At 43.1% G+C, this 26,690-nt stretch overlaps 1 protein-coding gene across 5 annotated transcripts in view; it reads left to right on the top strand.

Annotated features, from left to right (window-relative positions):
• BLNK (B cell linker) overlaps window positions 1–23,305 on the top strand; it is a 57,240-nt gene extending 33,935 nt beyond the window's left edge. Inside the window, exons 6-17 of one of the 5 annotated variants that reach the window (XM_040992396.1) lie at window positions 700–860; window positions 3,581–3,662; window positions 4,790–4,864; window positions 8,230–8,302; window positions 9,562–9,589; window positions 10,392–10,434; window positions 12,487–12,571; window positions 13,025–13,056; window positions 15,757–15,833; window positions 16,849–16,932; window positions 17,108–17,157; window positions 22,713–23,305. In XM_040992396.1, coding sequence (XP_040848330.1) covers window positions 700–860; window positions 3,581–3,662; window positions 4,790–4,864; window positions 8,230–8,302; window positions 9,562–9,589; window positions 10,392–10,434; window positions 12,487–12,571; window positions 13,025–13,056; window positions 15,757–15,833; window positions 16,849–16,932; window positions 17,108–17,157; window positions 22,713–22,809 — 887 coding nt within the window. In that variant the 3' untranslated portion in view covers window positions 22,810–23,305. Of the gene's footprint in view, window positions 1–699; window positions 861–3,580; window positions 3,663–4,789; window positions 4,865–8,229; window positions 8,303–9,561; window positions 9,590–10,391; window positions 10,435–12,486; window positions 12,572–13,024; window positions 13,057–15,756; window positions 15,834–16,848; window positions 16,933–17,107; window positions 17,158–17,812; window positions 17,969–22,712 lie in introns of all 5 variants that reach the window. The other 4 variants (XM_040992394.1, XM_040992397.1, XM_040992395.1 and 1 more) reach the window with 4 other exon arrangements.
• Window positions 23,306–26,690: the final 3,385 nt, after the last annotated feature.

The following is a 26,690-nucleotide window of genomic DNA, read 5'->3' on the forward strand; positions in this document are numbered from 1 at the left end:
ATGGGCCCACCTGCCCCCACCACAGGCACCCTTCACCACTCTGTCATAGGCACTGCCCATGTTTTCCCATAATGGCCTCGTATAATTGCAGCAATGCTGGGAAGGAAGTAGCTGTGATAGGCCCATTTCTCAGGCCAGAAGACGGCAACTTGAGATAGTTCCATGGCTCATTCAGGGATGTGGTCTTCAAAGCCTGTCACTATGGCTTGCTACTTCTCATGGGCTGAGATCTCAGAAATCTCAGAAAACTGAAAGGGCTGCAGAGACAACCAAGCGAACTGTCAGCACTGCACAGGAGATGCCCTACTGCCTCGGCACAGCTCTCAGATTCTGAGAAAGGCTTCCAAGAAAGCACAACGTCACTGTTAACCCAGTGCACACACACCCAGCAAGGAAGACACAGCTGCCTGAAGCTGGCAAGGGCACAGCCGTCACAGGAGGAGGCAGCTAGAAGCTGGTGATGCAATCCCAAGGCCAGAGGGAACCACTGTGCCATGGGCAGGGTGGGAAACACCAAGTTTGGCCCAGCCTAAGAGTTCCCTAAACTGTATGTGCTCAAGGGTCTACACTAGCAGGAAACTGACCTCAGACCCTCCAGCATGGAGTGTGGACATGCCATGTGCCTACCCAAGCACTAGTTCAAACATTCACCCATCCTTGCTTTTTTGATGTTGAGTTTTCTTGTTTGTATCTTTCTAGACAACCGATCAAGCCAGAGGCAATCCCCACCCCTCAGCAAGACGCTCCCAAGTAAGCCCAACTGGCCTTTGGCGAAAGCGAGACTAGCCTCCACCTTGCCGGCCCTGACCACTCTACAGAAGCCACAGGTCCCTCCCAAGCCCAGAGAACTTGAGGATGAGGTAAGTCTGGACACGGGCTTTTCCAGGATGCGCAGGGGCAGGGAGGCAAGGGGTGGAAGGAAAGCTGGTAGAGCAGCCCGGCCCATGGCAGGTGTTCCCTCTTTCAGGCCCTAACCCCCACCCAGCTGCCCCATCCCAATCCCTCATGTTGTTCCATAAGCATTTTGTGTTCTCTAAAGGTGGCCTGTATGATCTCATCTCAGCATTTCCCTTTACTAGAGGTGTGTGGTATGATACTGAGGCCGGCCCATGTCCTTGCTTACCCCTCCTCTTCTTGCCTACAGTATCTGTGAGTTTTTCTCCCTAAGACGGTCTTTCCCTGACTTTGCTCTCCAGTGTTTCTCTGCCCTGTCTTGACCTCACTCCTCTGTTGCGAGTTGACTGAATCTATCCCAGAAATGAGTCAGAGGCAGACACACATACTTTAAACTATCCAATCAGTAAGAGAGCATCCCACCCAGCAGCAAACAGAAGCAGGCAAACAGGTTCTTCCAGTTTTATTAACAGAAAACAATTTGGGTCAATCAGCTTACTGCCTGAGCTATAAAAGAAGAGCAAGATTTCATCCTGGAATGAGATACCATCTTGTGATCTCACTAACCCAAGGCTATGGCAAAGGTTAGGTTATGGACATGTGTCAGAAGACCTAGCTTTACTGTCACCATTTTCTATTGTCTGGGCTGTCACACTCTCCCCTTAGCTCCTCCACTTCCCTCTTCACAGACAAGCAGGGCTGAGTGAAAGAACAACAGTGAGGTTGATCTGGAGACCTGCACAGAGAGGAGCCAACCCCGCTGCTCCTCGCACAGCTCTTCTCACACCCCTCGCCCCATCCACTGGGTGTACCAAGACCCATCTTTCCAGGTTATCTTGGTGGTCATCTCACCAGACTCCCCTCTGCCCTCACCTCACTTATGTGAGTTGCCTTCCCTCTGGAACTATTCCCAGTTGAAAATGAGCAGAAAAACTCAGTCAACCTGTTATGCAGAATGATGAAGGCGGTTGAAGTATGCAACCACTGGTACTCGCATTTGAAATAAGTGCCATGACACACCTTCTGGCATCACCATTAGGACAATCCTCTATGTCAGGGAATCTGAAGAATACAGTAACAGTAAAGGCACAGTCAGTTGGCACAGTAGATTAGATGCCCCATACTCCAAGTCCTACCTGGTTCAAGTCCTACCTCTGCTCCTGGATCCAGCTTCCTCCCAGTACACACCCTGGGAAGCAGCAGCAGGGCTTTCTATAGTTGGTTCCCTGCCTCTTATATAAGAGACCTAGATTAAATTCCCAGCTCCTGGCTTCATGGCACACTCCCACATGTTGCAGTGAAGTAATGAATAGTTCTGTCTGCCTCTGTTTCTCTGCCTCCTAAGTAAAAACAAAGAAACAAAAAGTGCAACTCTTACCTATCACCAGATATAACCTAATTACAGCTTCTGTAAGAAGTTACTTCTAATGCCTTAGATGATTAAATCTAGGTTTATGTACCTGTTATGAAACAATCTTAAGAGCCACCTTAGTATGACTTGTATCCCAGCAGGATAGAACATGGGCAGCTTCTTGACCCAAATGCCTGCTATGAGTCTTCTGGCATTGCAATTTCAGGCAGGATGAACAACCTGTTTGTTTATTTCTTTCAATTATTTGGAAGAATGAATAAAGAGCAAATATAAAACACTACATACAGTGCCTGACACACAAAAGCGGCTAGATGTATATTGGGTGTTTTTCTGCCACAGTCTAGATTATTTAAAACTCAGTTTTCTTGTTTCTCCTAAAAACCTAAGACCTAAGACCTGGCAACCCTGGGCTGTCTGTGACCTCAAAGTAGGGGAGCCATGTGACAACGCTCCTGCTCCACCTCTCCTAGTCCTAGTGTCCACTCCTCCTCCCGATGCATGGAGACCCCTTACTCTGGATTAAAAATGTCCCCATTCTGGAAATATCATTACTCTATATAGAACAGGTTTTAGATATCATGTATAAAACAAAATTTATTATAATCAGTGCCTGCATAACAAAATGTGCAAATCTGAGAATTCAGAGAAAAGTGCACAGATTCTGAAGTGGTGGAGTAGGCTCAGTAAGCTTTGGTTGGGGCATGGTGCTTCTAACTTCCTGTGCCGGTTTGAGTATTATTGTTGAGTGGCAAAGCCAGTGTTCTGTGTCAGATAGAAGGTTCTTGAGGGCTTTGCTGGTTTCAGGCTTTATAGGCCATGCCTCCTGGGGGTGGGGCTCTCCTAGAAGGGAAGCTGGCCTGTGACAATAACGTGTCACTCTGGCTGCTCGAGAACCCAGAAAGATGGAGCCAAGGGACCAGAGGATCCTGCAGGATTACCACAGGCACATGACATCCCTGTAATTCAGGGCTGGTGGAGTCAGCCTCATTTCAGCCATGGCTATTGGGTGAGTCAATTTCGATTCAAACCCAGAGAGACAGAAATTAGATTAGCGGTTGACTAGTCAGGGAACAGGGTGATGGGGAGTCAGTAGTAGCTGCAAGCTTCCTTTTGAGGGGGTATAAATCATTCTAAAATGAAATTATGATGGCTGTACATCTTTGAATAACAAAAGCCAGCAAACTGTCTGCTTTACATAGTGGAACCTTACAGAGTATGAATTCTATCTCAATAAAGCCTTTATTAAAACCACCCCCTCTTAGACACAAATCTGAACGCTCAGCATTTGCTCATTCACTTCTATGCTTCTCTTAGGCTGATTATGTGATTCCTCTTGAAGACAATGATGAAAACTACATTCATCCCACAGATAGCAGTTCACCTCCATTGGAGAAAGGTAAGAACTTGTCATCAAAGCCCTTGCAAACTCACAGTTGGTCTGGACATGTTGGATTATTTGGGGGTACGCAGTAAGGGGGCTCCAAATTGACAGCACCCAGGTCTCTTTCCTTGGTGGCCACATGTGTGTCCTCTGGTCTGGTCAAGCGAAGACCCACCCCTATATCTCAACTTCCCCCCTTTGCCCTCTTTCTTCTCTGTGACTCTTCACAGCTTTTCGAATGAACAAGCACCTGTGTGATTATCTCCAGCTGCCCTGGCTTAGAATGGATTTCTTATAAAAGTTAATACAAAAATCACAAGTTTGACCTTAGCATTTGAAGTGTTGTCCCAAGAACAGTTGCTTCAGACGACTGAAAGAACTGATAAAGTTGTAATATGGTGTGTGTCCTGGCTCTTTCCGCCCAGTGGAACCTTGGGACCGGCAAGAAGCAATCCCTTGGTAAACCCTTCATGGGATGGCAAATGCTGTCACCAACAGAGGCTCTGAAAAGCCAGTGCCACAGGCCCCAGGCTGGGCCAGGAAACAGTAGATGTTTACCCCGGCCAGGGTTGCCTTGGAGAGCATAATCCTGTCCAGGGGACAGTTCTTCAGGTGATCATGAGGCAGCAGGGCTCAGTTTTTCCTCTGCCACCATGAACCAACCCACCCTGTCCACCTGAAAGATCGCCAGCGGCTGATCATCAGCCCTACCTTAACCCCCACCCACCCATTACCATAATACAACAGATCCTTCCTCCCTTATCCCCACGGAATCCTAGGAAACCATATGCACTACAAGTGGCAGAAGAAATGGGGCCATGCACTTCTAGGTTCAAAAGTTATATCCTAATCGAAGAAAGAGAGAGAGAGAGAAACTCTTCTATCTATTAGACCTCTAGTTTGGGCAGCAGAAACCCCTGCTAGAGTTGACCTCTGTCATAGAGTCATGTGACTATTCCTGCAATCATTAACTTAGCCACTTTCATGGTGTTTCTTTGGAGAGGGCTTCTTGTAATGGTATGTACGCTCCATAGAGGTGTCCCCCATTCTTCCCACACACCCCAGCTGGACTTTCCTCAGTGGCAGGTGTCTGTAGCCTGTGCCGTAACGTGTACTCATGCGCATCCATCTCTGTATTCAAGCTCCCATGGTGAACAGATCAACCAAGCCCAACAGCTCCTCAAAGCCATCCTCCTCTCCTCCAGGAACAGCTCCAGGTAAAGTATTTGCCAGATGTGGTTTGCTTTTTCCTCCATTCCAAATAAGATAAACAACTAAGACCCAACATAGCAGAATAGTCCCTTGAATTTTCAGATATTTTTAACCAAAGGAACAGAAGGCTGTCTCCACCTCGATACACTATCTGGTGGGACCCTCATCCCTAGCCCCTTAGGCACCCCACCGACCTGGTCCTGTCTCCGATTCCCACACTCTCTCCACTGTGCACTTTGCTGGTTTTTCTGTATTGCTTTTCCCAAGGGATTCCCGGGGTTCAGCTTATAGCCCTCAGCTCTTTTTTGGACATCGTGGGAGTGAAATCTTCCAATAGCTGGGACTGGGCCAGGCTGAAGCCAGGAGCCTGGGACTCCTGGGTCTCCCATGCAGATGGCAGGGGCCCATAGACTTGAGCTATCATCTACTGCCTCCCAGGATATGCATAATCAAGAAGCAGGAATCAGCAGTACAGCCAGGATCAAAATATAGGCATCCTATGCAGTGTCTCTACTAACCATTGTCATGATTCCCAAAACAAAAAGCTTTTTAAGAAAAAAAAAAGACCTAAATTCTCCTTTACAAAAATACTTTAATAGGTGACCAGTGCTGTACCGTAGCAAGTAAAGCTATTGCATGCAGGGCCAGCATCCCATATGGGCACCAGTTTAAGTCTCAGTTATACCACTTCTGAACCAGCTCCCTGCTATTGTGCCTGAGAAAGCTGCAGTGGATGGCCCAACGGCCCTTGTACACACATGGGAGACTCAGAAACTCCTGGCTCCTGGTTTCAGACAGGCCCAACTCCAGCTGCTGTGGCCATTTGGGGAGTGAACCAGCAGAGGGAAAAAATCTCTCTCTCTCTCTACCTATTTCTCTCCGTACCTATCTCTCTCTCTCTTTCCCCTCTATGTAATTCTGCCTTTCAAATAAATAAATGTTTTCCTTTTAAAAAAAACTTGAATAATTTCTGGTGTTTGCATGTTAAATAAAACTGCTTTCCCTATCCCAGAACCTCATTTTCCTAAAACATACCCAGACCTGCCATCAGCTTATATTTCATGAGCTCTGTTTCTTGGTGTTTGTTCTGTCTTTTATGGCAAAAAATCCTGCCTTTCCTTCAAGGTCCAGGTTAGCAACCTCCACCTCCAGGAAACCTCTACTGGTTTCTGTAGCTCTTCAAGAGTTCTCCTCGGCTGAAGTCTCTTGCTATCTACACTTAGCCCACATCTGTTCCCTAATGACTTTGTAGCTCAGAGTCAAACCCTAAGTGCCTTGTAAGCTCCTCACTGACCGTGTTTTGAACAGCACTTGCTCTGGAGGCTTTACCTGACCCCACAGTGTGGGAAGAGCCTCGTGATGTGCACTTCCGTGGTAACTTGCCCATGCCCTAGCCAGCGGCTTTTGAGGGTTCATTCTGTCCAGTAGGTCTCACTGCTGCATGTTTGCTTCACCGCTATGGTACCAGGGCCTGGCTCGGGGTAGGTGTGGCATGCTGGCTGGATCAGTTTGTTGGGAGGATCAATGACTCCCCACACACTGATTGCATTTAGAGAGTCACATGGCTCCACTGTGAGGGCATTGGCCCATCAAATTACTCATTCATTTGTTATTAATCTAACGTTACTATATATTAGCATTAGCAGCATTTGCTAAGGAAAACATATCTGAACCAGAGAATAATGTTAAGAGAAATAAGAAAATCTAATCCCAGAGAACATGATGAGGAAAGTGCCTGTCTGGGTCTTAATCAGAGCCTGGGTTGGGCCCAGCCTTGGCCTTGCCAGTTCACTTCTCCCAGCTTTAGTTTGTTCCCTATAAGGCTTAGGAGGGCACACTAGAGGCACCCAGCACACTGCAATGGTTGATCATAGGACAGTAAAACAAAGACAACCATAATCAGATTTACAGAGCTCCCTAGGAGTTTAACTCACACATCACAAAACTCAACCGTCTCATGTATACAATTCAATGACTTTTGTAAAGCATTCCACTTAGTGATGTGTTATGTAACCAACACCACAATCCAGTTTTTGAAAATGTCCATGCCCACCACCCTACCTCCAGATGACCCCCAGGCCCATCAGTGGTCAGTGCCATTCCCACTGCCAGCTCAGGGCAGCCACCAGTCTGCTCTGCTTTCTGTCATTATAGATTTGCTTTTCTGGGCATTGTGCATAGAAAGAAAAACATAAGTGCAGTATTTTTTAAACCTAGTTCCTTTCACTTAGCATAATGCTTTTACATTCAAATACTGCCTGGGGACATGGGGAAAAGGGAAGGTTGGTGGAAAAGTCAGTCAACAGGCATTACAAAGGTAAAACAGTCCAGCAGATGAGCATTTAAGGAGAGAAAGGCTTGGGGAAATTTCTGCCTTAGACCTTCTTCCACTTTCTTCTTTTTGAGACAAGCTGCTTTCTCCTCCCACAGATTTCCCATCAAAATCCATGAGTATCCCCTGTCAGTCTGAAGCTTTGAATTGGGTGCATAGCCAGTTAAACACAGTTAGATTCACATTGCATATCTGGATGGCATCTCTGCTTATTGCCGAATGAACCACAAGATCTCCCAGTATAGTCTCTTTTCCGACATATTTGTAAAAATCACCTGCAGGGGCTTTGCTGCCTGGGTGCCAGGGAGCACTGCAATGGGTAGGCCCAGCCAGCCCCAGCTGCCCTGCCTGGCAGGCTGGGGAAGGTGAGCTGACACCAGGACTGCTCATAGAGAAACAGGGTGGACCCCAATGGCAGCCTCTGCTGCTTCTCCTGTAGCACCCTGCAGCACTTAGTGCAGGCTGGTTCTCACAGCTCTCGGCAATTTCCTGTCACTGCAAATTTGTTTATTCCACAAACTTAAGCAATACACCCTGAGGGCAGTGTGACCAGCCTGTGTGGAACCTGTGTCCTCAGCACTGTGAGGTGTAGTTGGTTCCCAATGAGGCACTCATTCAACAAAGAGCCTATCAGGAGCCTTTCGGCCCAGGCAGGCCAACACCTGGCTGAGAGGAGGAGCAGTATGTCCAGATGCTGGGCTCCCTGCGCCAGGCCTGCCCTGTACCCCTGCCTAGCAGCAACATCCACCATGACTCTCCCTTACTCCCTTGCCTCCACCCCCCAGAATGATTGCCTGACTTCCGTCTTCAGGTAGGAAGGGGGGAAGTTGGTCCTGAGCTATGTCATGGACATGCTTTAAATGTGATATCACCTTGCCCACAGCTATTCCCCAGTACCTACCCTCTAGCTACTACATGAGCTTAACTGAAAACAACGTGAACTGAATGTGGGCTTCTGAGCACCCGGAAGGCTGGGGTCACCACTGAGATGGCCAACCTCAGGTTCAGGACCTGGGACTGACCCGTGTGTGTTTTCAGGTCGGAACAGCGGGGTCTGGGAGTGCAAGCCGCCTCCATCCCCTGCCGCACCATCCCCACTGCCGAGGGCAGGGTAAGTACCCACTGAGACCTTACTGCCCTGTGGATGCCCCACCCCGAGCCCCTCTCCACTCCCACCCGCAGGCTACAGGTTAGGGCAGGAGCCCTGTGGCAATCAGAAACCAGGAGTCTATCCTTTGGCGCACTTGTAGTTGAATCTTGAGCTCACTGGCCCCCCAATGAACACACAGCAGGTCCTCAGTCAAGAGGCACAGTGACGGGTTCTTTCAAATGGGATATGAAAGAATCGGTGCTTCTTTGTCAGCTTAAACTGTCAGGCAAGCATTGTAATGTGTTTATTTCACAGTGACCTCATAGAGTGATGTTGGCTCAGTGGGTTATTTTAGATGTACATTTAAGTATGTCCAAAGCAGGCCTGCATGGCTCTAATCTTCAGTCTGCCTCTGTGTAGACCAAAGGAGGGCTTCATTTCAGGGAGGTTGTTAACCAACTTTGTTGGCTCAGCTTTTCCACTTTGGGCACATTTCTTAGTCTTTCTGAGCCTGTTTCTGTGTCTCTAAAATGTGCAAATGATAGCCATTTTCATAGGTCATTGTAGGATTTAAATAGCAGTGAAAAAGCCAAAGCTGTGCCAGTCTTCCTGTAGGCACAGAAAGAGAGAGAGTTAGATTCCAGTGGCCATTGAAACCAAGACAAAGGTGGAATGTTAGTAAGGTTCACACAAATCACTGGGGCAGCAAATCACAGTGTCTTCAAACTTGAACTTGTGGTCTTGGGTCTGTCCAAGTGGAATACTAACCGGAAGCTTAGAAGAGCTTGGTTACCCAGAGTACGGTAACTAGGGCAGGGAAGTGCCAGTAGTACCCTTTCCTGCTTGGTTCCTCTCATTTCTCCCTCCCTTCCCAGGCAGGAGCCCTGCGGTGCTGTTGAAAAGAGGGGACGCTTCACAGCCATTTCAAAAACATGGGCCGTGCTCCTCATGTTACAGCTGATCAGCTAATGCTCCAGCTTGCCTCACAGCCAAGCGCAAAGGGCCCAAGGCCCTGGGGAGTTGACAGCCCAAAGGAAAAGCTGACAGTTCTGCTGAATGCCTGGCAAATGGGGCTCTTGCTTACTCTGCTCCCACTTAACCCCTTCCTCGTGTGCCAGAAGACCCTATCTGAGGCCAGGAGGACCATCACTAAACCCCTCCTCTCTCTGCTCTTTCCCACACATTCAGTTTCATTATCCTGCTTTAAATTTGAGAGTAATAAGATAGACTACTTTATCTCCATTGTGCTTTAACAAAGGTAATCTCCTTCTATTCCCCAGGAAAAAACCAGCTACACCACTGAAGACTGTAAGTTGATTTGCATGTTAAAGTGCTTCATGTTTCCTGCTGTTTATTCTTATCCATTTACTTCCAGTTGACAATGCTCCCATGCTGAACACAGCCATCTTAGCAAGTAAAGTTGCTTCCCAGTAAGTCCCAGAGAAGCTTCTAGTCTCCAGGTAGACAGGGAGCTCTCCTTTCTGGACCCAGTACCCTCACTGTGTGCAGCACATTAGAGAGATCACTGGAGCCCCAGCTCCCACATGTCTGCCTTTTCTTTGGGAATTCCAGTGTGTACTCTGCCTGCTAACTCAGGAGCCAATGGCAGACCATTGTGGATCAGCACACTGGGAACTCCCTCTCTCACTCACTCACTTATTCACTCAAATTCCAGCCCAAACATGGTGAGCCTGGGCCACCCGTTATGCTAGGAAGCCCACCTGGACTTGGCACCTACTTAGCAACCTGACATCTCCCATTACTTAACACTCACAAGGTGAGGCCAGGGGACCTAAACAAGTGCCAGATGCCTACTGCACAAAAGTGACTGCCTGGCAGCTGCTTGGTGTCATGTTACCGACCAACACCAGTGATGGGGCAGGGGGTCTCCACACCAAGATGACATGGTGACACTTAAAGTTGTCACTTAGTACAAACTTTTAGCTGGGAACTGGGTGTTTTTCATTGTTGTTGCTGTGATGGAAAGACTATGCAACAAAGAAACTCCTGTTGAAATGCTTATTTTACTGATACTGCTTTGACTTTTGTTTCCACATTGCTCTATAAATATCCTTGTCTCTCTCTCTCTTTTTTTTCTTTTCCAATGTAGACTCCAGTTGCCTTGCAACAGAACCCATCAAGTGTTTGTGAAGGTAAATCTATTTTTGTAAAGGATAACCTTGTCCTCTAAAAGTAATTTTAACTAAGGATTTGCAGACAAATATGTTTCTAAATTTCTTTTCTTATTTATAAGACAAGTATCAATATGAAACTCAAATTTCTAAACAAGATAATCATTCACTTTGCAATGAGTACAGTTTGCAGAGCTAGCTCAGAACCTGAGTTTACTGGGGATCGTCTTTGAAGTAGGTTATAGACAACATGTCCCAAATCTGCCTGATTGCAGGCACTAATGACTTTCTAGAAAATGAAGCTGTGGTCCTAACCCTACTTTGATGTGAAAGCTAATTCAGAGTGTGTTTCACACAACTGTTAAAAATCTGCTTGGGATGCCTGCCTCTCATGTTGGAGTACTGCTGTTTGAGACCTGCCTGCACTCTCAATTTCAGCTTCCTGCTAATGTGGTCCATTAGCAGATGATAGCTCAAATATTTAGGTCCCTGCCACCCACATGGGAAATCCAGGTTGAGTGCCTGGCTCCTGATTCAAACTGGCCCAGCCCAAGCTGTGGAGAACATTTGGACAGTGACCCCAACAGAAAGGAAATCTCTCTTTTTCAAGTAAATAAATACATTTTTAAAAGACTAACATTGAGCTATTTACATACCTTAGAATGAAATAGCTTAGTTAAGGTAATGACATTTTTAAAAATCTGTTTATTTGAACAAGTCCTTTTGCCAAGTTTTCAATGTAATGATTTCAAAGTAGAAATGACTCTGAGTACATCTTCGTATGCTTTTCTTCCTTTATGTGATTGAACTCAAAGATCTGATTTTTTTTTAATTTTTTTAATTAAAAAACATTTGTATTTGAAAAATACTAGGGGAAAAACAGAAACAATTAAGAACCATCTATCATATCAACACTTAAAAACTTCTACAGCAGTTTAACCTCACAGCTTCAGGAGCCCAAAAACCATCAGAGAAGGAGCTCGTGGTCTGTCCCCTGCAGCTTGGGTGTCCGCATCCTCAAAGAGCCCACTCCAGGAATCAGACCCTGACTGTACAAGCCCAGAGCAAAGGAGCAATCTCTTCCTGCCTAGAACCCTTGAGGTCTACAGAAGCAAAGCCTGCAGCGAAAGCTCACAGGCTTCTGGGAGTCAACAGGTCATTGCTTCCTCTTCTGAAATCACCGGGTTCTGAAGTCATGAACAAAACATCTACCATATGACTTGCCATACTTTTGAAGTGTGGCTTCAGAAGCTCAAAGTTCCAGACTTCAGTGCAATACCCAAAACCCTAAATCCTACATTAATATTGAATTCAATCTTTGTGTTCCCTCTACTTTAATTCCTTTTGGACTCTCATAATTTTTAACTGTATTCTAAGCAGGAAAAAATATCTTGACAAATGTCAGTTCTTGAAGGAGAGAAACTGTTGTAATAATTTGTGATGACATTGTATAGTGATTCAGCAATGACTTTCCCTATGGACCTTAAGAGAAATCACTCACATTTCAGGATTTTGCCCATTTTCCACTGCTTCTTCCTCGAGAAAACAATGAGATTAACCTTACTGTGGAGATAATCTCGAATCTGATCTAATTAATTTTTTTCCCCAAAAGAGTTAAGAAGCCTAATGTACTTCTCATCAGTAGCAAATTACTTGTACCCCACCCCTCAGGATGAACGAAGATGCATCAGGGTACTATAACATCTCTATGGTGTCTACTTAGAAGGTGAAAGGTGGGTTGTCAAGGAAATGATGAAATTTGCTCATCATCTGGCTCCCCACTCCTCCCATACCTTTAAAGGGCCAGCCACCATGGGTCCAGCTTCTCTAAACATTGCCAAAGGACAGATGCAGAAGTGGCAGGGTGCACCTCTAACAAGACCTCATAGCGGTTCCAGTCCTACTAGCAACCCATCAGCAGACTGGCAAGTGCACAAATCCATGTCATACTAGTAAGGATGTCCCTGGGAAGGCATCCGACTACATTTGCTTCTTCTCAGTGGAGGTGGTTGAATTTTGGAGTGGTGGCAGAGATTTCACTCTAATCCTAACATGAGAATTTTCCTAATGCAGAAAAACCTGTGCCTGCTGAACGTCACCGAGGGTCCAGTCACAGACAAGAAGCTGCACTGTCACCTGTGTTTCCTCCTAGCCAGAAGTAAGACTTTTTCCTTTAAAGATAAATTCCCTCTTGTTTCTGCAGGAAGCAACATGTGCATTGTTACATTTCACTGGCGTGCAGTGCTTAATAAAGAATATTTCATTGCTTTGTAATGCTCGTATTGTGCAACTTTAAAAGACTTATATAGAGCTGCAGAGCCCTACTATTCAGGCTAATTATTGGAGTTAACTAAAACATCATCTACTAAGCTATCTATATTATATAGGTAGATGTTATAATATGTTCAATATACCTTACTCAAGCACCTATTTTCCAATGATCTTATTTATTTCGAGTTGTTTATGCTTCCCTGACCTTCAAATACCTTTTATTGGCCATTCATGTTGACTCCTTTCTGTTACCTCTGTTCAGAGCATCTTTGATGTAAACAAAAACTAATTGTTTGTAGTGTGCTTTGCCCTTTAATTAACCTGGAATTCTTTCTTTCAGACAAGTCCATCAAAAACCCATTCCTTTACCAAGTAAGTACAATGAAGTCATGCTGAGCGACGTCGGGTAATTGTAAAGATGGCATATTCGTGTCTGACGGAGCTGGGTTCTAAGACAGCAGTAGACAACAGCCACTGCCTGTTGCTTGCTTGTTTTGTCTTCTGTAGAATGGGTCGAGGCTATTCATTGCACAGAATTGTTTTGAAAATAAATTTGAGATCTTTTTACTGTTTTTCTGTTTCAGTACTGACTTCATATTTTCTGGGCATCCATCTTGTTTTATTGTGCAAAAAAAAAAAAAAAACAACAAAAACCAGCTGTTATTAAAATAAGGGGATTAGTCAAACAACCCGAGGGAAGTGCCTGGCCCAGTGCTTAGTATATAAAAGATCATCAGTAAGTGGTAGCTATCCAAATCAAATCTAAAATTAATGTTCATGATATGACAATAAAAAAGTATGTTTATAAAAGGTTCTCTGAAAAGAGTATATGACAAATGTCAGTATAAGGTTCCCAAAGTAAGCATCACCCTAAAAAAAATGAGTTAATGATAACAGGATGATATCAAACTGCAGAATCTATCAAGAGTAAATCTATTTAAGTAAAAGCAGCATAGTTGTCAAGCATAAAAACTTCAGGTGCATTTTTACTAAACATAATTTTGGCTTCAATTAGATTTTTTATTCATCTTAAATAACAAAAATTGCTGAATAGTTTTTTTTTGAAAAATTGTTATCACATAAAGTGAAAATATCTTATCTGTAGAAATCTCTTTTTCTATTCAAAAAGCTTTCCTATACCTTTCATTGTTTTCTGCCCAAGTCATTCTTTCTGTCGTAACTGAGTGTCTGTCATGTGCAGGGATAGTTCTAAGAACAGAGGGCCTTGGGAACCCTGGGGAAGCTGGACCACCCCTAGCACACTCACCTCTGCTGCTCTTAGCTGAGGATGCCATCTCTGCTCCTGGGGACAGGCCTGCCAAGCCCTTGCTGGCCCCTCCGTTCCAATGGTGACTGCCTTCTAGAAATCCCCAGGATGCTGTCTTACGAACTGTGTAGCACATTAAAACCCCTTTCTGCCACTGACGTCCCCTTGTTAATAAAGGGCAACTCTGGCTGCTCTGGTCAACCTTGACCCCCTCCCTTGCTTTCTTTTCATACCTGCAACAACTCCTTCCCAACCAAAGTGTGTACCAAGTGCAGCCATCCTCTCTACATTCAGGCCATCAATTAGCTCCTGAAAAACACCGACACAGCTTCCCTCTGCCCTTCCTCCTCCACCAGAGTGACACGCAGATAGATCACATTACTCATTTATTGCAGCCTTCTCAAAGCTGCCGTTTATCATGGTCCTTAAAGTTGCAGTCACTGGGAGGTCCCAGCAGCTTCTGACATCTGGTCCCCTTCTTCCAACTTCCAACTTCATGCCTTGCTTGTCTCTTTTCTCACGTACTGCAAGCAAATTACCCCCACCCCACCCCCTCCCTGGCTACTCCTGAACTAGACCAGGTCCTGGATTTCTATCTGGAATATTACTTTTTCATTTTTTGAAAGGCAAAATTACAAAAAGTGGAGGAATAATGCACAGATAGTCTTCATACTCACAAAATGGCTCTAACGGCCAGGGTCCAGGCCAGTTTGAAGCTAGGAACCAGAAGCCTGGAGCTTCTTCCAGGTCTCCCTGGTAAGCGCAGCCACCCTCCACTGCTTTCGTAGGTGCTTTAGCAGGAAGCTGTATTGGAAGTGGAACATCTAGAACTCAAATTGGCACCCATATGGGATGCTAGCAGTGCAAGCAGAGGCTTACAGTTACATCACAAAGCCCACCCCTGGAATATTCTTTCTTAATATGTCTACATGGCTCCTTCTACTCTGCCTTGGGACCTTGCCTAAGTACCCCTCTAGGGAAGCCTTCCTATTCTGCTTTGCTTTTTTCTATAGCACTTACAAGTCTACTATTGTATGTGTCACTATTGAGGTTCATACTGCTCACCTCAATCATGAATAGCTCCAGGAAGGCTGTTTTGTTGGCTTCTGTACATTCCCATTAGCAGGCACACAAGAATGAGTGAATGAGGACAGTTTTTCCACTTCATGCGTCTCCACACCTAAGCTGTAAATGTCTCAATGAACTTTGTATCTGAAGCCAATGATGCCCAAATGTTTTGGGGACCCCTCATATTTAGTATATCAATAATTTTAAAACCAAGTCTTTAAAACACATTTATTAATTCATTTAAAATAGAATATTGCATATCAACACAATAATGTGTTTTTATAAAAAAATAGTTATATTTTTCAGACAAAAGCAATTTAGTGAGAGGGATGGCCTTGTTTTCCATTTTGTAAATGTCTTTACCGTCTAAACTAACAGACTGAAGAACACCAACACAGCTTCTCTCTGCCCTTCCCTCTGCTGGGTTATTATATTGCTATCTATATTCAACATGCTGCAGTTTCAAGTTAAAATACATGAAGAAAACTGAACTTAACAGAGATAGGAAAATGGAGAAAAAAGGACATTTCAAAATTCCCCCCAAAAGATCCTAAAGACCCCCAGTGTCCTCAGTCTACATTTTGAGAACCACTGCCTCAAAAGAAAGGGGAAGGGAATGGGGGAGAGAGAGAGTATTCCAACAGCACCCAGCCCTGTGTGTGTTGGGGGTGGGGGGGCAGGCATAATAACTGCTCAAGAAACAGCAAAGACTAATTAATTTTCCAACTCTCTACCAGGATTTTCAGAAGGGGGAAGCCCAACTGTGGATGGTCCATCACCCAGCTTTTCACCTAAGTCTTCAGTTTCAGAACAGGTTTGAGATGAACTTTTTCTTTTTAAGACTTATTTATTTAAAAAAAAAACATTTATGGGGCAGGGACAGGGGAAAGAAAGAAAAAGAGTTATCTTCCATCCACTAGTTTACTCCCCAAATGGCTGCAATGGCCAGAAGCCAGGAGCTTCTTCTGAGTTTTCCACATGTGTGGCAGGCCCCCTAAAAACTCCACTGCTTTTGGGCCCGGCGCGGTGGCACAGTGGTTAAGGTCCTCGCCTTGCACGCCCGGGATCCCATATGGGCGCCGGTTCCTATCCCGGAAAGCAGTCGAGGACGGCCCAAAGCTTTGGGACCCTGCACCTGCATGGGAGACCCGGAAGAGGCTCCTGGCTTTGGATTGGCATAGTATCGGCCGTTGCGCTCACTTGGGGAGTGAATCATCGGACAGAAGATCTTCCTCTCTGTCCTCTCTGTATATCCACCTTTCCAATGGTGGGAGCTGAGCCATTCCGAAGATAGGAACTGGGAACTTCCTCCAGGTCTCTCACATGAGTACAGGGTCCCAAGGCTTTGAACCATCCTCTGTTGCTTTTCTAGGCCACAGCAGGGAGCTGGATAAGAAGCAGAGCAGCCGGGACACAAGCCAGAACCCATCTGGGATCCCGGCACTTGTAGGCAGAGGATTAGCTAGCTAATTGAGCCAACATGCTGGGGCCCGACACAATAATTTTCATAAAAGCACTTTGGAAATTATAAAGCACTCCACATGGCAACAATAACAAGGATATAACAGAAAGGGCAAGTACAACTTATTTAAAAGAAGGACGTGATTCAGAAACCTGCCAGGATTTAGTTATGTTCAAGTACCTGAGTTAAGCAGCTAAAGCCAAATAGAAGGAATGAGCCAAAGACATAATCCTGTGGTCAATCAAAGGAAACCTAAGATTCATTTTCACATCGTTGGTGTAATTGCAGTTAGATCTCAGCAGTGCTGGTGTGAGTTCATTTCTAGTGCATGCAGGTCAGAGGCCTAACAGTGCCTTCCATTCTGCAGGAAGCTGATGTGCACTGCAAACCATGGTATGCTGGGGCCTGTGATCGAAAGTCAGCTGAGGAGGCACTGCACAGATCAAACAAGGTAGGACTTGTGAAAAGCCCATTGTCTTCGCTCAGCCTTCAGGAGGCACAGCTGTGGCCATGATAGTATTTTAACAAAATGATTGCAACAATTATGAATGCTGGGAGCCACTGTCCTCCCCTCCTCCCTCTCAGGCGCCCCCATCTCATTTCTAGTTATCCTTGAATCTCTGTAGGGTCCACGGGCTCCTCTGTCCTCCAAACAGTGCGACAGAAAAAACTGCAGGTGGACCTTGAGAAGGCACCGTGCTCCCAAGTGTGATCAATGCACAGGGACCAAACTTGGTTGATCAGTCTGGGTCTAATGGCCAAAAATACCCAGAGGTAGTTTTCCAGAGAGCTCAATCCTAATGATGTGGGAGCACTGGGACAAGTTTGGACAATCCAAAATTAAAGTGCCAGTTTTCACCTTCTCTCATAATTTTTCTTGTGCCCTACTTTGTTTTTGTTTGTCTTAAGTTCATAAAAGTGGAATTAAAGGAGACGTTTGGTACAAAAATGGTTGAAGTCCATACAGTTGTTTCATAACATGTACTTCCGACAAACCTTTTGATGACCCCTCAGATGATTAAATCACACAGTCCCTTCAGCTGCTTTCCCAGCTCTCTGGTTCCTAAGGAGTCTCTGGGTTTGCCCCTAGTGTGTCTCTTCACACATTTCCTAACACGTCAAAAAGCCAGCATTGGTGTTCCTGAGGTTTTTCCAGGACTGCATATTTTGTTGAAATATTTTCTCGAGAAATAATAAATTCTGATCTGTGGTAAAAATTGACATAGCTTAGCAATTACCTTTTGAATATAATTGTAAATTTTCATTGTAAACTGATTTTTAACCGACCAGAAGTAAGTAGTTCCAACCATGATTATTTCTTTTTCTTACAGGATGGATCATTTCTTATTCGGAAAAGCTCTGGCCATGATTCTAAGCAGCCATACACACTAGTTGTATTCTTTAATAAACGAGTATATAATATTCCTGTGAGATATATTGAAGCAACGAAACAGTATGCTTTGGGCAGAAAGAAAAATGGTGAAGAGGTTAGTAATTTCTCTTTTCACCCAATACTGCAACTATTCATTGGGAATATTCCTGCAGCATGATATAAAGATTACATGGTCTTAATTACTAACCACACATGAACTTAAGCATCCGTCTAATCCTGAACAAACTCTATGCTTTACCACACCCCAGCTTAGCAGCCTGTTCCTTTATAAATGAGTCCTGTAAGATGAGCTGGAATGTAATCCATAAAGAAACAGATATATTTTCTGATCCCAAGTGATGGGTTATATTTGAATGGGTAAGTGAAAGTTGGAGGAAAAGAGGACAAAGTGGAAACAATCTTAGCAGGAAAGAAACACATTATAAATAGAGCTGAGAAAATATCACTTTCCAGATTCCTTCAGAAACAGCAATACTGTTCCTGAGCCAGCAGCACTGTAATTGCTGGAGTTTTTGTCTTCCCCATTAGCTGGAGCAAAGGACTACATATTATTCCTTTTTGCATTCCCAGAACAAGAACAGAATAGCTGGCTTCAGTGGATTCTTTATTTTGCTTTGTAGAAAAGTTGTGGTAAAAAAAAAAAAACAGGTACTATAAAATCTATCATCTCAGTCATCTTTAAATGTGTGGTTTGGTAGTATTCAAAACACTTACATTGTTGTGAAACACATCTCTAGAACTTCCCCTCTTGCAGAACTGAAACTCTATGTTCAAGAACCCCTCCTCCTCCCTTCCTTCCAGCCCCTGCAAATCAGCATTCTACTTCTTATTTGTATGAGTTGGACAACTATAGAAACCTTGCACACGTGAGATCAGTGTTGCTGACTGCTCAAATAGCCTCAAGACTCATCATGCAGCAAGTGACAGAATTCTCTTTCTTTTTAATCTTTAAATTTGTGAGTCTAGGATATTCTATATTTATTTTAAGGATGTGTAGTATATAAAATTGTAACAATTTACTATATTTTGTTTTTCTACTCACTGAGTTGCTCCTAGTTCTTGGCTATTGTGAATAGTGCCAGTATAGAGATAAGTGTGAAAATACCTAAGGCTTGCTTTCAGTTCTTTTTCTCCCTCTCTGGAGATAGAGAGACAGACAGACATGGGATTCCTGGGTCACAGTGGTTTCAGTTTTAATTTTGGGGGGGATCCAGCATGCTGTTTTCCATAGCAGTTGCATCACTTTATAATCCCACCACTATTATGCAAGGATTCAAAATTTTTACATCTCCATTAACACTTGTTACTTTCTGTGATTTGTTGTTGTTATTATTATAACAGCCATGTTAACTAGGAGTCAGGAGATAACTCACTATGATTTTGACTTGCACTTCTCCAGAGATTAGTGAGTTGATCATTATTTATTTATCTGAGAGGGAGACAAAGCGGGAAAGAAGGAAAGAGAGAATCTTTCATCCGCTGGTTTACTTTCCAAAGGCCTGCCAAGGACTGGGAGAATACCAGGCCAGAGTCAGGAGCTGGATATTCAATCCAGATTTCCTAACTGGGCAGCAGGAACCCAATTCCTTGAGCCATCATCGCTACCTCCCAGTGTGAGCATTAGCAGGAAAGATGGACTTAGGAGTTGGGACTAGGAGTCAAATCCAGTTAGTCGAATGTATGACAAAGGTATCCTAATCAGCATCCCAACTACTAGGCTAAACATCCACCCACCCCATTCCATTTTTAATAAAGTTTCAGAAAATAAGAAAATGTAGAGCATCTGAATATGAGACCATTGATAAAGATATAAATTGAGTTTCAGAATTTAGACTGCATTATTTAACCACAAGCTGAACTATAGCAGAGTTATCTGCTTTCCTTATGTATAAAGCCACCACTCTCGGCCCGGCGGCATGGCCTAGCGGCTAGAGTTCTTGCCTTGGACACACGCGCCTGTATCCCATGTCGGTGCCAGTTCTGGTCCCGGCAGCTCCACTTCCCATCCAGCTCCCTGCTTGTGGCCTGGGAAGGCAGTCGAGGACAGCCCAGGGCTTTGGGACCCTGCACCCGTGTGGGACACCTGGAGGAGGTTCCTGGTTCCCGGCTTTGGATCGGCGCAGTACCGGCCATTATGCTCACTTGGGGAGTGACTCATCGGACGGAGGATCTTTCTCTCCTCCTCTCTGTATATCTGATTTTTTAATAAAAATAAATAAATCTTTAAAAAAATTTAAAAAATAAAAAAACCCACCATTCTCCATGAAAACTTTGATTTTAAAGCTTTGTCTCCTCAGTGCTGTTCAGTAATAATCCATGGTAGGAGATGACTGGGATCCTATCAAGACAGAGGACTTTTGGAAGGATCCCTTCTGAGATAGTCTCCCTCATGTGTCTAGTTCTTAAATACATACAAGCAGGTTGAGTGTGGACAAAGGAGCTGTCCACCTTGAAGTCCTGAAATTCGCTCTTGTAAATCTCAAGCCCCCAGAGGAGCTATAGACTTTGTTCTCCAGGGAGTCACTAGTCAACAGTCCTTGTGACTTCCTTCCTCAGAATTAAGCAATTAGAGCTTCACTTCACATCCAACATATTCAACCTGTGGTCCCCAAAACAAGTACATTATTATTATTATATCTGGAATTACTGTCAATTAAAAATTTCACTTAAATTATCTATAATAAAGAGCTCATTTGGTATATATTGAACATTTGGATGGAAAATGAAAATTTAAGTTAGGTAATGTTAACCATGTAGTTAATTCTTAATTCTTAAACATCCATATCCTTAATTGTGTTTGTCTATATATGGGTTAAAAAAAAGGATGAGTTGATTAACTGTTTAAATTTCTACACAGATATTTTAACATTGTGTGACATAACATTGATTGATTTTACAGCTTTAATAACTGTTTTATTGTGTGTAGGATTTTCAGTTATCAAGCAAGTTACTTTTCTGTCCATCTAGGAACATCTCAAGTACTCTAATATAAACAGGAAAGAGAAGACCTAAGGGAAAGATGCAACTAAATTATGCCAGTTCTGTCAATCACTTTACAGCTATGCTTCAACTCTCCTCTTTACTTCAAACTCAGCTCAACTACAACCATTTCCCTCCCCTAACAGTGCAACAAGGCAATGCTCAAAACACACAGGAACTAGACAGAGAAAATGAGATGTTCCTATGTGTAACTGTGACAACTGACTCCCTTGCTTCCTGGACCCACAACGTTTTTTCACTTGGAGTCTACTTCAGACAAGTTGTGCTATTTCATTTCCTAGCCCTTCAATCTATAAATCTAATTTCCAGGGTTTGACATTTGGCCTAGTGGTTAGGATGTCCATGTTCTGTATCAAAGGGCCTGACCCCACTCCTAACCCCAGCTTCATCTAATGCAGGCCCTGCAAGGCCACAGGTGATGCTCAAATAGGATGCATGGGTCATATTCCTAGCTCTTGGTTTGGGCCCTGACCCAGCCCTGCCTATTGCATTTGGAAGTAAACCAGCAAATAGGACCATTTATCTTTCTGTCTCTCTCCTATTTCTCTCCCATCTCTCCAGAGTCTTTCTTCCTGCCTCTCAGATAAATAATTCTTAAATCTTAAGTTTAGCTTCCAATAGCATTTGATTGAATAGTATGCTATGACAACAGAAAAAATGTCTTCTGGAATTTATCATAAAAGAATCTAATTGGCCATTACAAGAGTCTTAAACAATTTAAAGACTAAACATATTCAAAGGTCCCTTCTCTCATCTCTCTTCCATGACCTAATATTCAGATTGCTATCTAAAAGACAACAGATATTTCACTAAGACAGTTGGCCAATATTTTGTATATTTTACTTTATGCAATATGTAGATATTTGGAAGCCATCCAAAAATTGATAATGCTTTTCAAAACTCTATATTCCAAATGTTAACTTTATATGAAAAATTTAAGGAAGCAATGTAAAACAAATTAAAAGCAATTGCTAAGTTTATGTCATGTTTCAAAAACAATTGCCTCTTTAAAAATGATTCTAAATGCATGTATTTGATGATTGTGAAGTTTTAGCATTTTCATATACTCACTACACTTCATCTCATGGTCCATTATACCTACTTAATCTTCATTTAAAACTTTCATCAGGGTTGTGTGGGTTAAGTCATGACTTGAGAGAAACATATCCCATATTGTAGTACCAGGTTAAGCACTGTGATAACCTTAAGAACCACATACAACATTGCAATTAAGACATGCAAAAACATGTTTATGGAAAGAGCTCAACATGCAGTTCTACAATTAACCAGGCACTAAATTAGCTCTAAACTTACTGGAAGCCAAACCAAAAACATGAAAATAGCCTAGCACTCAAATATGCAATGTGGAACTCCCAACTCCAGCCAATATCATACTCCACAGTACCATATGCCTTCTCTGGATGAAAGTTAGTCAGGTTTTCTTTATTTGTTCAAAAGACAAAACAAAAACAACACATAAGCCTACATAGAGAATAACTTTTTCTTGGTACTGAATGCTAAGGTTTATTTGTTACATGAATTCTTATATTTAAGACTTATGGAGAAAAAACTTATGCAATATAATAATCTTTTATAACAGTTTGATACAAAAAGGAAAAGCATTAAAACACTATATTAGTTTTCCACAGAGTTACACTAATTAGGGATGTCATGTTTACGTTAGTCTTAATGTAAAGAGTTTAGAATCTTCTACCTTTAAGGTTGCAGCCTTGGTTAAACTAGACCTAATAAATGGCTAATTTGAGAATAAAGGAGAGGAGAGGAGAGAGGAGCTTGAAGTTATTCTAACATGTAACCTATCTGCTTTCTCCCTTTAGTACTTCGAAAGTGTGGCTGAAATCATCAAGAACCATCAGCACAATCCCCTGGTTCTTATTGACAGTCAGAACAACACAAAAGATTCCACAAGACTGAAATACGCAGTTAAGATCTCATAAAGGAAAGAAGGTTGATATTGTGGCTTCAGACATTTCCCCCAACTTTCTCCTTTTGAGAAAAGAGTCCCAAAACTTCCTATGTTGGACTGTGAATCACGAGTAATAAAGTCAAAGTTGGAACCAGCTATTGAGGAGGTCATCCACTTCTTTAGAAGAAACTCACATGGACTTGTTCTACCTATCACTGGCCTGATGGACTGTTAAATATCTGGTGAGGTTGACTGATGCTGTTAGTATTTTTCAAATAAATGCCTTTATTTAAAATAAATAGGTGTAAAGTGCTTACAGTCATGTAAGAAAATAACACTGTATTTTCAAAATAACTAAATGTCCTTGGCTAAGAAAAAACAGCCAAAAATTTAGGACTCCAAGGCAGCCACTGGTGCATGAATGTGGTTGCCCTGTCTACTGTCAATGCCTGATGTCTTAAGTAAAATTTTAATGTGTAGAAATAAACTATTCATGTACGGTAATGTATGGTTATTTGTAGGTGCAGACAAGGCAGATGTAAAGGTTTCTGTGAATGAGTGCTTCAAACTAAGGGAAATGGGAAGGGAATGGACTTCCTGGAGTTGTTGTTTGGGACTACGTTGTTACATTTTCTTACTCAAAACAATTATAATCTCTTTGATTTGCAAGTCTGTAAGTGGGATCTAAATAGGATGTGAAGCTTAAAATGGGATGACAGCAAAACTAGAAGCGAGCTATGCTTGGGCAGAGTGCTCTGAAAATGCCATGTAGTTCAAGTTGATAATGTTCCTGAAGCCTTCTGTGTCCTTTCTGGTTGTTTTGGCTAGTTGTTCTATCAGTTATTGAGAGAAGTGTTGCCATGTCAAATGCTAATCATAGATTTGTTGACTTCTCTCTGTAGTTCTGTCAGCTTAGCTGCATCTATTTTGAAGTTTTGGTATTAAATGCAAGACAGGATCACTCTATATTCTTAATGGAGCTCTCTATCATTAAAACATTCCCCTCTGGCCTGGCGCAGTAGCCTAGTGGCTAACGTACTTACCTTGAATGCACCAGGATTCCTAATAGGGGCCAGTTTATATTCTGGTTGCTTCACTTACCTTCCAGCTCTCTGCTTATGGCCTGGGAAAGCAGTCGAGGATGGCCCAAAGCCTTGGGATCCTGCACCCACGTGGGAGACCAAGAAGAAGCTCCTGATACCTATCCTTGGATTGACTTAGCTCTGGCCATTGCAGCCACTTGTGGAATGAACCAGCAGATAGAAGATCTTTCTCTTGTCTCTCTCACTGTGAATCTGACTTTCCAATAAAAATAAATTACACACACACACACACACACTCTCTCTCTCTCTTTCTCTCTCTCTCTATACTTTGTATTATTTTTTGTTCTGGACTCTACATGCTTATACCTTTTGGTGACTTGATTTGAAAATTAGAAACAGAACAGATACGAATTTTCTCACTCCTCAAATACTTACAAACAAGGCTGGACTAGTCAAAGGCCAGGAGTCAGAAATTCAACCAAGGCATCCCATATGCATGGGAAAGGCCCAATGACTTATTACCACTGCCTTCAGGTTCAATGTCATCAGAAGGAAGCTGGAGTCAGGAATGGAGCTGGGTGTTGAACCTAGGCATTCCAGTATATGCTACAGGAATACAAAGTGGTATCTTAACCCCTAGACTAACTGACTGCACTAATTTCTACCTTTTAATCCAAGTTTATGTATTTCATATTTAATGTAATTACTGGCATGTAAGTCTACTGTCTCTGTTTTCTGTATTTTCCCATTGTTTTTACCTCTTTATTTTGTGCTTCTGTTGGGATGAGGTTTTAAAATCTGTTCAGTTGGGCCGAGCATGGTAGCCTAGCAGTTAAAGTCCTTACCTTGAATGCACCAGAATCCCATATGGGAACTGATTCCCATCCAGCTCCCTGCTTGTGGCCTGGGAAAGCAGTCGAGCACAGCCCAAAGCCTTGGGACCCTGCATCCATGTGGGAGACCCAGAAGAAGCTCCTGGCTCCTGGCTTCAGTTTGGCTCAGCTCCAGCTGTTGCGGCCGCTTAGAAAGTGAATGAATAGGCGGAAAACCTTCCTCTCTGTATATCTGACTTTCTACAAAAAATAAATCTTTCTTAAAAAGAAGGAAAATCTATTCTATCCTCAATGCTGCCTTAGTAGCAATACTTTTTCAAAAAAGGGTTCTTCTAAGATGTACACCTTTGACTTATAATCTATCTTCAAACACAGTAGTGTACCTCTTCACTGACTTATGTTACTATTATATATCTTCTTCTATGCTATAAATCCTGTTATTTCAATGGATAACTTTCCTTAGAAGAAATTAATCAATTAAGTGAAAGTAAAGGTTTCTGGATTCTTTTGTTTAGACCAACTACTCATTTTTAATATTTAAGATAGTGCAGTTTTTGGGAGTTATCCTAAGTTTCTTTTGTGACGCATTTTTATCTTCAATTTTGAAGCATAATGCTACTTGATGTAAAATTTTAGGATGACTTCTATTTTCACTCAGTATTTTTAAAGTGCCGTTCATTGTCTTCTGGCTTGCAAGCTTTCTGATGTCTGCAGTATTTCTTATTCTGATTCTCAAAGCACTATGCATGCTTCTTTCTCTGTCTTCCATGAAATGTTTCCGTTCATCACTTGTTTACACACTGTCTTGTGTTTTCCGCTTTTCTGGGTGAAGTGTTTCAAGGATATATTAAGCATGGTTGGTTTACAATGTGTCCTATAATCTCTTGCTAACTCTAAATCATTCTGCCTGGATGTCCTATTATTCCAGTACTAAGAGTCATCAGGTGTTGTTGAATTACCTATTCTTCCTATTTGCCAATTTTTCTCTCACAATTTCATGATAGTAGGTACATGCATTAAAATTTTTTATCCTCCTGATGCATTGACCCTTTTACTATAAGATGCCTCTTTTCCCATCTAATAATACATTTTGTTTAAAGACTTCTGCCAATGTTATGGTACAACAGGTTAAGCCACTGCTTGCAACACTGACATCCCATATCACAATGCCAGTTCATTTCAGCTGCTCTGCTTCCAATTCAGCACTTGGATCCCTGACATCCAAATGCAAGGCCAGGATGGAGCTCCTGCTTCCTGGCTTTGACCTGATCAGTCCCAGATATTGTAGCTATTTAGGGAGTAAACTATTAGAATCTCCCACTTCAACCCCCATCACTCTACCTTCTAAATCAATAAATCTTTTTTTAAAAGATTAATTTATTTTTATTAGGAAGGCAGATATATAGAGAGGAGAAAAGACAGAAAGGAAGATCTTGCATCTGATGATTCTCTCTCTTAGTAGCCACAACAGCCAAAGCAGAGTCCCAAGATTTTGGGCCGTCCTCAACTCCTTCCCTAGACCACAAGCAGGGAGCTGGATGGGAAGCAGGGCTGCTGGGATTAGAACCAGCACCCATACAGGATCCTGGGTCATGCAAGGCGAGGACTTTAACTGCTAGGCCACTGTGCCAGGCCCCTAAATAAGTAACTTTTTAAAAAAGAGTTTAAAAGAGTTATGTTTATTGCATAGTCAGATATACAGAGAAGAAGAGAGACAGACAGGAAGATCTTCCATCTGATGATTCACTCCCCAAGTGAGTGCCACGGCCGGTGCTGCATCAATCCGAAGCCAGGAGCCAGGAATTTCCTCCAGGTCTTCCATGTGGGTGCAGGGTCCCAAGGTTTTGGGCCATCCTCGACTGCTTTTCCTTGCCACAAACATGGATGGGAAGCAGAGCTACCGAGATTAGAACTGGCCCCCGTATGGGATCCCGGCGAGTTCAAGGCAAGGACTTGAATCCCTCTTAGCACATAAATGACCTCTCCACTTTTCTCACAAACCATTTTCACATT

The sequence above is a fragment of the Ochotona curzoniae genome, unplaced genomic scaffold (genome assembly GCF_017591425.1).
Source record: "Ochotona curzoniae isolate NIBS_2020 unplaced genomic scaffold, NIBS_Ocur_1.0 contig_66, whole genome shotgun sequence".
NCBI lineage: Eukaryota > Metazoa > Chordata > Mammalia > Lagomorpha > Ochotonidae > Ochotona > Ochotona curzoniae.